Source organism: Hyperolius riggenbachi, chromosome 1 (assembly GCF_040937935.1).
Source record: "Hyperolius riggenbachi isolate aHypRig1 chromosome 1, aHypRig1.pri, whole genome shotgun sequence".
Classification (NCBI taxonomy): Eukaryota; Metazoa; Chordata; class Amphibia; order Anura; family Hyperoliidae; genus Hyperolius; species Hyperolius riggenbachi.
The window spans coordinates 526,239,248-526,251,526 of record NC_090646.1 but is presented as its reverse complement, the minus strand read 5'-3'; the positions used below and the strand labels follow the sequence as shown (position 1 = coordinate 526,251,526).

At 40.9% G+C, this 12,279-nt stretch overlaps 1 protein-coding gene across 1 annotated transcript in view; it reads right to left on the bottom strand.

Annotated features, from left to right (window-relative positions):
* The window catches only part of FBXW8 (F-box and WD repeat domain containing 8), a 144,927-nt gene that overhangs the window by 19,421 nt on the left and 113,227 nt on the right, over nucleotides 1-12,279 (bottom strand). Inside the window, exon 8 of the mRNA XM_068246005.1 lies at nucleotides 11,632-11,759. Within this exon, the coding sequence (XP_068102106.1) occupies nucleotides 11,632-11,759 (128 nt within the window). The remainder of the gene's footprint in view (nucleotides 1-11,631; nucleotides 11,760-12,279) is intronic.

The window sequence follows — 12,279 nt, the reverse complement described above, 5'->3', positions numbered from 1 at the left end:
TCTAAAATTCTTACAATAAAAAGCATACCATTCTATTCATTATGTTCTCCTGGGCCCCTCTGTGCTGTTTCTGCCACTCCCTGTTGCAATCCTGGCTTGTAATTGCCAGTTTTAGGCAGTGTTTACAAACAAGACATGGCTGCTAACCAGAGTGTGATAGGCTGAGAGGAGCTCAGTCTGTGACTCACACAGAGCCTGCAGGGGGGCATGGAGAGGGTGTGTATAGCTTCTATCCTATCACAAGCAGAGCAGCACATTCCTGCCTGAGTGCCTGAGACCGACAAAGCCGTCAGAGGAAAGAAGATTAGATTATATAACAGAGATAATACAGCCACTGTGCAACTAGGAAAGGCTGCAGTAAGACAGACCACATTAGAACAGGTATAGGAACGTATAGGATAGAAGAAATAAGGCTGAAAATTTTGTTAGAGACTCTTTAAGAGAAAATGCCTCTGATGTCCACTTTAAATCCAAAAGTCAAGACTAGTGGTGGCGATTTTTAGTTGTATTATTAAAACGAAATGCTGTGTATAATCTCTTAAAGAAGACCTTTACTGAGAGACTGTAAAGGTTGGTATTGCCAACCTGGTTCTACAAATGACTGATTGCCTGGAGATCAGACAGACGCCTGGCTTCAGCAGTATCAGTCACACACCTGCAGCAAGTGGGCAGCTTAGGTAGACACAGGTTGGCATCGTGACATCTGAATACAAGATCTGCACGCTAATTTTAGTTTTACTAACAAATTATTAAAGGGCACCTTACAAAACACCCAAACATTGTTAGGTTAGCTTTTTGATTTAATTCTGACGACAAAAATACTTTTCTTCAAGCAATTGATTGGTTAAATGCAGCCTATTTATGTACAGACTACATTGTGCAATGCAAGTCCTAAGTAGGGGAGCTTATCAGCCTACATGTCCTCCTGACTGTGGACAGAGTGTTATTTCTTATTTCAGCAAATACTGTAGGTCTACTAAAACTCTTGAAGGGTGAAAAAAATATTGTACAGTCAATGGGCACCTTGACAGTTCAGAGCAAAGCTACTTTCTTAATAAAAGAAGCACAACTACAACAAAACGGCTTGAGAAAACACTGCAGAAACCACAGGTGTTTAAAGAGACTCTGAAGCGTCCAAAAAATGAGGTTTTTGCTTTAAAAACCTCTTTAACATAATTTCCCCTCCTTAAACGCTGCATTCCTGTGGTTGAAAACTTAATTAATCACCCCTAACACCCCAGGCAAAATCCACGACTTTCTTGGTCGTGGATTTTGCTGCCCTAAGGAGGCAGAGCTTTCAGCTGCAGCTCTGCCTCCATGCGTGTCAATCTGCGCTGATCGCCGCCTCTCCCCCGCCCCTCTCAGCAAAAGAAGACTGAGAGGGGCGGGGAGAGGCAGCGATCAGCGCTGATGGATGCATGTAGAGGCAGAGCTGCAGCCCAAAGCTCTGCCTCTATGCGGAAGGAGCCCCGCAATGTGCCCCAGGGAGTTTGGGGTTATTTGTGGAGTTTTAAGCCACGAGGATGCAGCGTTTTAGGAGGGGCAATGATGTTAAAGAGGATTTTAAAGTAAAAACATGATTATTTTTTTTGGGAGACTTCAGAGTCTCTTTAAAGAGACACTGAAGCAAAACAAAAATTAGGATATCATGAATTGGTTGTGTAGCAGGGATAATTACTAGAACATTGGTAGAAAAAAAAATATTCTCATATTTTTATTTTCAGTTATACAGCTTTTTTTTTTTTTTTTTTTATAACATTGCATCATTCTCTAATATCTGCAGTATACACATTAATCAGCATTCTAAACGTTTTTGCAGAACAGGCAGTGAACTTTTGACTTGTCCTCAACTGTTTTCTGCAAAAGAAAAACAAAATACAGTTGAGATAACCTAATCAGAAGTCAGAGCTCTCCAGGACTTTTAAAGTCGCAGAGCTCAATGGCTATTTGCATAGATAACAACTGGAGTTTCTTAACTCTTCCTGTACTGGAAACAAATATTAGACTTATGTCTCTGCTCCTAATGCTTTATTTCTTAGCTGTACTACACAACAAATTCATTATATCATAATTATTTTTCGCTTCAGTGTCTCTTTAAGTCTAATAAAGGTTTGTTGAAATACTTTAACTATACAGTAGAATACCTTTATGATAAATGTAAAGGGACCCGGCTAAGTGGTTTACTATATCAGAAGTTTGCTATAGTATATCAGGATTCGTCATACATTATATATTTATACACATGCGTTTCCTTGGAAGTGGGGACTGAGTTTACTATAGCCAGAGGTTTACTATATCAGAGTTTATTACTAGGAGATTTTTTTACAGTGATACAAGGAACAAATGGATAATGTCAGCCAACAAAACAGTAATAAGTAACACCATTTATGTTACACACAGAGTTTGCTGACTGAAGTGTTTCATGTGAATGTTTAAAATAATGCGAACTTCGTGGGCAATGTGGCATTAGCTGTTTCGGGTGAGAAGTGACTTGGCCAATAACATAGACTGTTTTGAATAATAATATTTATCAATCTGGTAGAATCATGTTTTGGAACAGGACGCAGACTGAAATGAAAGATTTATCAGGAACGTCACGATCCAATGCCTTGAAATAACGAGCTCTGGCCCAAGTCCAAAGCTCTGTGGCATCTTTCCTCCCCTGGTCCCGGGGACTGGTGAAGGGTGCAGGTGCCTGGAATGGGAAGGTGGTAAGTGTCAGCTTGAAAAGAGGAAATATAGCTATGCCAAATCCCCACACACCAAGCTCCAAAAGGAAGCGCAGGAACACCTTGCCAAAAAAAGTCATCTGGAAACACATTATGTTGTTTCACTATTCACACAGAATAAGAGTGCTTTGAAAACCTTTCAATTTAACAACAAAAAAAGATCCCCCTGGACTATACCACTTTAATATCCACTCTGTCCCCTATAAAACCAGGCCTCAGGACCATCACTACTAATGAGTATGACATGAAGTATTCAACGCTGGTAATCTGCGCTACCCATGTGCAGCGCTAAACCAAAATCTGAGCTTTGTACCATATTGCTGAGAGCCCTTTTTTCTCTATGAAAACCTGTGACTGGACGCCCAAATATAAAGCAACATTGGCAACGCCTGTTTCATAGTTGCCAGACCTCTTCTAGTGCTGCTCGGGAACTCTATATGCTAGACTCTTCCGGGGCTGCTAGTATTTTATTCTGCAGCAATACTTATATGGGTATATTATTTTTATAAATTTATATAATGTCAGCATCCTCTGGTGTACTTTATATTTGCACTAATACAATCTGTGTATACATGCATTAATAGATTATAAACAAGGGTAGTGCAGATGGCATACCCTGTAGGAGGGAGGGGGCATAGCTGAAACAACAAGGCCATATAGAACAATACTGGCATACAATACAAAAGAGAGCTATGTCCACGTGACCTAACAGTCTATGCTCTATAGGAGCACACAATAATGTGGAAGGCACACAATAATACTCCCTTAGGGCCCTTTTCCACTAGCGGCGTTTGCGATGCTGAATCGCAAAAACGCAAACCGCTAGCGATTTTACAATCGCTACGGTTTGCTTTTTAACATGGGAATCGCGGTAGGTCATTTCCACTACCGCGATTCGTTTTTGCGGGGAACGCGAACGCGCGGCGGAGCGATAATTGCCGCGATTTTGCTATGCAGTGCATAGCATAGCAAAATCGCGGCCGCAAACGTCGGGGGGAATCGCCGGTTTTGCGATTCAGCAATCGCTAGCGTTCAGCGTGAACGCTAGCGATTGCAGGTGGAAAAGGGCCCTTTAATGTAGATTTTAGGTCATTGAGGAGAGATTCAAAAACAAATATCTTTGCACCTAAAATGTCACTCATGTTTTCAGTTGACATTACTGGCTTTACCGACAGGAACCACTAGACAAAAGCAACACAGCTTCAAAGCAAAAAACATGAAAGGAGTTAAATGTTGATTGGTTAAATGTAGGATATCAATGATTATTCAACTGAAGACAAAAATAATGTTGCCTTATTAAAACAGATGGTATTTGCAATTATTCAGCATTAAGAGAGCGAGTATGGTTTCCCATGATGAATCACTCTCGAATACAGGATCTTCTCAAAAAATTAGCATAGTGATAAAGTTCATTATTTTCTGTAATGTACTGATAAACAGACTTTCATATATTTTAGATTCAAATACACACAACTGAAGTAGATCAAGCCTTTTATTGTTTTAATATTGATGATTTTGGCATACAGCTCATGAAAACCCAAATTTCCTATCTCAAAAAATTAGCATATTTCATCCGACCAATAAAAGAAAAGTGTTTTTAAAACAGAAAAAGTCAACCGTCAAATAATGATGTTCAGTTATGCACTCAATAGTTGGTTGGGAATCCTTTTGCAGAAATGACTGCTTTAATGCGGCGTGGCATGGAGGCAATCAGCCTGTGGCACTGCTCAGGTGTTATGGAGGCCCAGGAAGCTTCGATAGCGGCCTTAAAGGGACTCCGAGCAGTGCAGAAACTATGGAAAACTAAACATTAGCTTACCTGGTAATTTAATTTTAAGTAACCCTCCAGGACAGGTATACATCGAGACTTGGCCCCTCCCAGGAAACAGGAAACATCCACAAGCCTCTCTATAAATAAAAAAGTTTGTCAGGTATCCGGCAGTATTAAATAAAGAAATATTCCAAAAGGTCTCAACCACCTGACACCTAACCATACATAATAGTGAATTCTATATATATATATATATATATATATATATATATATATATATATATATACATATACATATTTTAACACTACATATATAATGAGTAAAAACGGGGTGGGTTACCCCACCTGTCCTGGAGGGTTACTTAAAATTAAATTACCAGGTAAGCTAATGTTTAGTTTTTTCCATTAACCCTCCAGGACAGGTATACATCGAGATGATACTCAAGTAATAACTAACCTTAGGGTGGGCTGATCGCCTCCAAGACTTTCCTTCCAAAGTCCTGGTCTGATGAAGAGATCCGATCCAATCTGTAATGCCGCATGAACGTCCCCAGATTCTTCCACGTTGCTGCCTTACAGATTTCCAGAGGGGAAGCACCAGCTCTGAAAGCCCAAGTCGTTGCTGTCCCTCTCGTAGAATGAGCTTTAAGCTCCTTTGGCGGAGTCGTTTCCATAATTTTATAAGCCTCAATAATGCACAGCTTAATCCAGTTTGCAATCGTTCTCTTGGATGCTCTCTGCCCTACCAACTTTCCAGTGAAATTTACAAACAGGGCTTCGGTTTTTCTTACACTTTCTACTCTTTCCAGATAGTCCTTAAGTACCTGTCTTACATCCAGTAAGTGTCGTTGTCTTTCCATATCGTTTGTAGGATTAGGAAAAAAAGTCGGTAGTACAATCTCCTGAGATCGGTAAAATATATCTCCCACTTTTGGGATAAACTCAGAACTTGTTCTAAGAACCACTCTATCATTATAAAAAATACAATAGGGTTCCCTACAGGACAAGGCTTCAAGTTCACTCACTCTCCTTGCCGAGGTGATAGCTACTAAAAAAACTGTTTTGAAAGTTAATAAACGTAAATTCATACTGGTATTGCAATTGAACGGGGCCCTTGTCAAGGCCTTCAAAACTAAGGATAAATCCCATTTGGGAAAAGGTTTAATAGCAATTGGTCTATTCCTTTCGACTGATTTCACAAATCGAGCAATCAGAGGATGAACAGCCAACTGTTTGTCTAAAAAAACAGAAAGTGCTGAAATCTGTACCCTAATTGTGCTTAAGGCCAGTTTCTTATCTACTCCACTTTGGAGAAATTCTAGGACTGTAGCTACCTCATTTGACTTAAAACCCGATTCTTGTTTCCATAAATTATAAGTTTTCCAATATTTCAGGTATATTGCTCTAGTGTTCTTTTTCCGACTTTTAATCAAAGTATCAACTACCTTGTCTGATAATCCATAACTCTTTAGTATATGCTGTTCAGTAACCAAGCTGTCAACTTCCATTTGTTGATGTCTGGCACCATCTGTTTCTGAATCAATACTAAATTGTCTTGAACAGGAAGTAGTATCGGCTCTGTTATTTTCAATTTCAGTAGCAGAGGATACCACGACCTTCGTGGCCAATCTGGAGCAATAAGAATTACTGTTGTTTTGGATACTGCAATTTTCCTCAATACCAATGGTAAGAGATTCAGAGGAGGGAATGCAAAAGCTAGACTGAAGTCCCATATCTGTGCGAGAGCATCCACCGCTGTTGGATTGTCTCTGACGTTTAGGGAGAAAAATTGACTGCATTTCGTATTTTCTCTGTTGGCAAACAGATCTATGACCGGAGTACCCCACACTGATGTTATCCATTGATATACTTTTGGGTTCAATTGCCATTCTGCGTTCGATAGTTGTTTTCGGCTCAGTAGATCTGCTAGCACATTCATGGATCCCTTCAAATGAATTGCTGTAATGGATAACAGAGTCCGTTCCGCTATGTCCAGTATCTCTAGGGCTAGAGTTAATAGTTTCTGGGATCTCGTTCCTCCCTGGCGATTTATATACGCCACTACCGTGGAATTGTCCGTTCTTATTTGTAAATGTTTGTTTGCTACCACATGTTGGGATGCTATCAGAGCCAACTTTACCGCCATCAACTCTCTGAAATTTGAGGACTGACCTTTCATATGCTGTTGCCAAAGACCCTGTGTCTTGAATCCCTGCACATGGGCTCCCCAACCCAACAGACTTGCATCTGTAGTTAAGATTACTTGTGTTGGGAAATGCCAAGGCCTGCCCTGAGATAATATGCGTGGACTCGTCCACCAATTTAGACTCTCTTTTACTGTCTCTGGAATCTGTACTAAGTGATCTAGCGATTCCATCGTCTTGCACCAATCTTTCAAGACCCAATTCTGTAATATTCGTGAATGCTTCATTGCCCACTGCACCGCTGGTGCTACTGAATTTAGAAGCCCCAGAAGTCTCATGGCATCTCGAATCGAGATGACCGACAATCTTCTGAAATCTTCTACCTGCTGAACTACCTTTGCAATTTTTTGTTCTGGTAGAAACATCCTCTGTTCTATTGAGTCTATCATAAACCCCAGAAAGAGAATGTTTTGAGTGGGTTCTAATTGAGATTTTTCTAAGCTCAGAATCCATCCTGCTTGTTGAAGCTCCTTCACAACAATTTCCCTGTGGTGTAATAACATTTGTCTTGTTTCTGCCATGACCAGCAGATCGTCCAGATAAGGCACAATCATAATTCCTTTCTTGTGCAGATGTGAGACTAATTCGGCAATCACCTTGGTAAAAATCCTTGGAGCGGACTTTATGCCAAAGGGGAGGCAACGGAACTGGTAATGAGTTACTATGGAGCCTTCTTTTACCGCAAACCTTAGAAATTTTTGGGATTTCAGTTCGATCGGAACATGCCAATAGGCGTCCTTGAGATCGATACTGAGCATGAAACAATTGGTTGTCAACAGATTCCTCAGGGAATAAATCGATTCCATTTTGAATTTTTGATGTTTTATGAAGGGATTCAATGGTTTGAGGTTTAGGATTAGACGAAATTTTCCCGACGGTTTTTTCACTAGGAAGATCTTTGAATAAAAACCCCTTCCCTGCTCCAGGATTGGTACCACAGTGACTACCTTTCTTTCTAACATATCTTGTAGAATGCAAGATATGGCTTTTTGTTCCTCGCTTGATCTCAGTTCCTTTGTTATAATGAACTTTGTTGGAGGTTTCTGTTGGAATACAATATGATACCCCAACTCGATCAAATTTAGAATGAATGGGCTGGTCGCAAACTTTTGCCACTGTGGGAAAAAAGAGCCCAACCTTCCCCCCACAGCCTGTTCGCTGTCACAGCTGTTTCTTTGTAGCGGAGTCTGAACTGCCAAACAGGGCGTTTGGCCTGTTCTGCTCCCGAGAGAAAGACCAGGGTTTACGTCTATTTTGTGGTTTTGTCTTATTTTCTTGCCGGTTTTTGCGAAAAAACCGTTTCCCCTGTCTAAATTGCCTTTTTTTAGGAAACCCTTTCTTTTTATCTGATGTCCTCTCTAGCACCTCATCTAACTGTGGCCCGAACAATAAGTCACCTGAGAAAGGAATAGTACATAACTTGTTTTTGGAGACATTACTACCTTCCCAGGTTTTAATCCAGATATTTCTCCTGGCCACATTAGACAAGGCAGCCGCCCTTGCAGTCAGACGGATAGATTCTGTTGCTGCATCAATAATGAAATTGATAGCCTTGAACATTACCGTAAATGAATTTAAAATAGTTTCTTTACTTGACCCCATCTTAATGTGACGCATTACTTGATGCATCCATAAGTCTAGGGTACGCCCTACACAAGTGGTAGCAGCGGCCGGGCGAAAGTTCGCACATATGGCTGACCAGGTTTTCTTTAAGGCAAATTCAGCTTTCTTGTCTGACTGTTCTTTCAGAAAACCTAGATCTTCAAAGGATAATTCATTCTCCTTATGCACTTGCGAAAAAGCTGCATCCAGTTTAGGACATTTATCCCACTGTTTACAGTCCTCTTCTGCAAAAGGGAATCTACGCTTAAAACCCCTAGATAAAAAGACCTTCTTATCAGGGTTCTTCCATTGACTGTTAATCAATTGTTTAGTTGAAGCATGTACTGGAAATACCATCGGTTTCTCTCCTTCCATGCCTGCATATAAAGCATCGTGTGCGGACAGAGAAGAAGGAACATCGTCTTTTAAACCTAGAGAATCATAAATTGCTTTTAATAATTCCTCCGTTTCATTAGCAGAAAATCTGAATTTAGATGGCCTATCCTGATCTTTTTCAGATAATTCCTCATCTGAATCACATTCAGAAATCTCCTCTGAGTATTCATCCGGCTCAGAATCTGACAATACAGGCCTATCTGACTTAGAGGTTGCCTTTTTATGCACCGATGCTGATGGTAATGGAACCTCCATAGGATTGTCGGACATTGCAGACACAGCCGTTTGATCTTTTGGCAAATCAGCACCAATAGTAGGTGATCGAGCAATGATCCCTGGCGGTTTTATAATGGGTTGTGACACATTATCAACAGAAGGAACTGATGCAGAAGCAGCCGGCACTTGTGTAATGACAACAGGTGTAGGATTAACAACAGACTGAGCTGCCATTGATTCTCTGAAAACCTTCATTGATTCAGACATTTCTCTGCGGACCATTTTGAGAAAATCCTTGTAAGCCACAGCAGATTCCTCATTTAAAACACGAGTTGCACATTGCTGACATAACAGCTTATTCCATGACACTGGCAGCTTCAAATTACAAGAAGGACAGCGTTTTTTGGGCTTAGCAGTGTCTGATGCTTCTGCAGTTGCAGATGAGGCAGAGGCTGACGCTGTCGTGGTCTGAAATACAACAAACAAAATACAGACACTTGTCAAAATGCCCTGCCAGTTTGCCTCAGTATAACACCCAGTGATAGACCTTCCACCTAGAAGCCATACACCTAGTAATCCTCCAGCAGCACAACCAGCCAGTGAGTCTCCAAAAAAAAACAAAGCCATCACACAAACAACCGTTTTACATGTGAGTATCAAAGATACCTTCGTATCCGGCTTTGACTCCTGTGTCTTAGGTTCTTTGTGAGCCGCCTGCTGGTCCGTGCTCTCCCCAGACGCTGGTTGTGCCTCCATCTTGCGTCCTGCACGAGTGCCAGGACGCGGAGGAAGCTGCGCGCTCTTCAATCCGGCAGGCGGAAGTGACGTCTATACCGGAAGCGGAAGTCCTGATACCGCCATGTTGGATTCTGGCACGCTGCGCCCTCTCAGCCTCCGCTTTCCCCGCAGCGTGCGGACGCCATTCCAGCCGGCGGCGCCTGCCATTTAGAAGCCTCCGCAGCCATCTCTCTCCCCAGACCATCCACAGAGGCTATAGAAAGAGGTAAGCGGCCAGACACGGATAACACTGCCTAGTGAACACCTCTCTGTCTCCGCAGCACCAACCATCCCTAGCCCCCCAGGCTCTCCAGGATAGCAGCGCAAGGTATAGAGAGACCTGTCCCTGGAACAGGAAACATCCATACTGCCGGATACCTGACAAACTTTTTTATTTATAGAGAGGCTTGTGGATGTTTCCTGTTTCCTGGGAGGGGCCAAGTCTCGATGTATACCTGTCCTGGAGGGTTAATGGAAAAAGATGCATATCATTTTAAAGCTCTCTTTCTCCTCTTTCCAATGATATATAAACCGCCGCCCTACGCCTTTTAGTTTTCGCTATTTTCGCGATTGAAAGCGTAGGGCGACGATTTAGGTGTCGCCAGAAAGAGGAGAAAGAGAGCTTTAAAATGATATCCATCTTTCCATAGTTACTTGTATTACACAGGACGACACTTTCCCCAGTGTCAGCAGCTCCATTCAGCAGAAAAAGTCGCCCTGTGTAATACAATGTAACTATGGAAAGATGGATATCATTTTAAAGCTCTTTTTCTCCTCTTTCTGGCGACACCTAAATCGTCACCCTACGCCTTTTAGTTTTCTTTATTTTCGCAATTGAAATCGCGGCCACTGCAATTTCAATCGCGAAAATAGCGAAAACTAAAAGGCGTTGTGCGGCGGTTTATATATCATTGGAAAGAGGAGAAATAGAGCTTTAAAATGATATGCATCTTTCAATAGTTTCTGCACTGCTCGGAGTCCCTTTAAGCTCATCCAGAGTGTTGGGTCTTGCGTCTCTCAACTTTCTCTTCACAATATCCCACAGATTCTCTATGGGGTTCAGGTCAGGAGAGTTGGCAGTTCATTATTTGACGGTTGAATTTTTCTGTTTTAAAAACACTTTTCTTTTATTGGTCGGATGAAATATGCTAATTTTTTGAGATAGGAATTTTGGGTTTTCATGAGCTGTATGCCAAAATCATCAATATTAAAACAATAAAAGGCTTGAACTACTTCAGTTGTGTGTATTTGAATCTAAAATATATGGAAGTCTAATGTTTATCAGTACATTACAGAAAATAATGAACTTTATCACAATATGCTAATTTTTTGAGAAGATCCTGTATGTGAATCATCTCTTTATGCCCCTGAAAGCCAGACACACATATAGAACCACTGGTGTATAGTAATCCTATAGCTCAGCGGTTCTGGATGTGTGGCTGGTTATCAGAAGCTTAAGGTTTGCATATTCAGGAGTGATGCATTATGGGAAACCACACTTGCTAGCTTTAAAGCTAAATTATTGCAAAAACCTTCTGTTTTAAGAAGGCAAAATTATATTTAGCATTCCTTTCTGTCTCTTTAGCCCCTTACATATACTCTCCTAGTGGTTCTGAGTCTTTGTGGGTACTCTGTACAACTGAAGACAACACAGTTTTTTTGTTTTTTTTTTTCAAATAAAGCACAGCGCGAAGCATACATTTAATAATTCTGTTCTGGATCAAATTTACACAACAGAGTTCCTTGCCCTGTGACCTGTTTTGCCAGTCTGATTTGCCTTTATTACATTTTATTACACACTTTGTATATTTTCAGTTCAGATTCAGTCCCCTTATATTTTAGGGTGCCAAGTGCACTCCTTCAACACTTAAATCAATTTTTTTTTTATTTTTAGTTTAGGTTTGCCTGATTGGGCACAGTTACCAAATGAACATACCTCCGATCCCTGTTACCTGCCACAAGGAGATGAGGCGGGCTGTCTTTTATGTTAATACAAGTAAAGTCTCCAGTAGAGTTACCCAAGCTTGTGATGCATTGACCAGTTTGCAGGTTGTATACATGGATCTGTACATAAATAGAAAAAAAAATAAAATAAATATGTAGGAAAGTATAATCACCATCTCCAGTACATGTAGGCAAATTATCATGAAGCATCAAAAAACAAACAGCCCATTGCCACATACACACATGCCAATCGGTTAACACAGTAGCAGCTGTAGCGCTCAGCCACGCTATAAGCATTTTTCTGAGATCTTTTTAGCCATCAGAGCTTTCTGGAAGCTTTTAAAAAAACAACCAAACAAAAAAAAAACCACTCCCATTGACTCACATTAAAATTGTGGTAAAATCGTGCGATTTTTCCACGTTTGCGATTTTAATGCAAGTCAATGGGAGCTTTTTTAAAAAACTTCTCAGAAAGCTGTGATGGCTAAAAAGCGCTCAGATAAGTGCTTATTGTGTGTAGGAGCCCTTACACAGCATGAAGCAACGCACAAAATGTTTACGTACTCGCCATCCTCTGGATAAACAGGGATATGTGAGGGAGCAGGCTGGAGTTGTACTTTGTATTGGTTGAACTCGATGG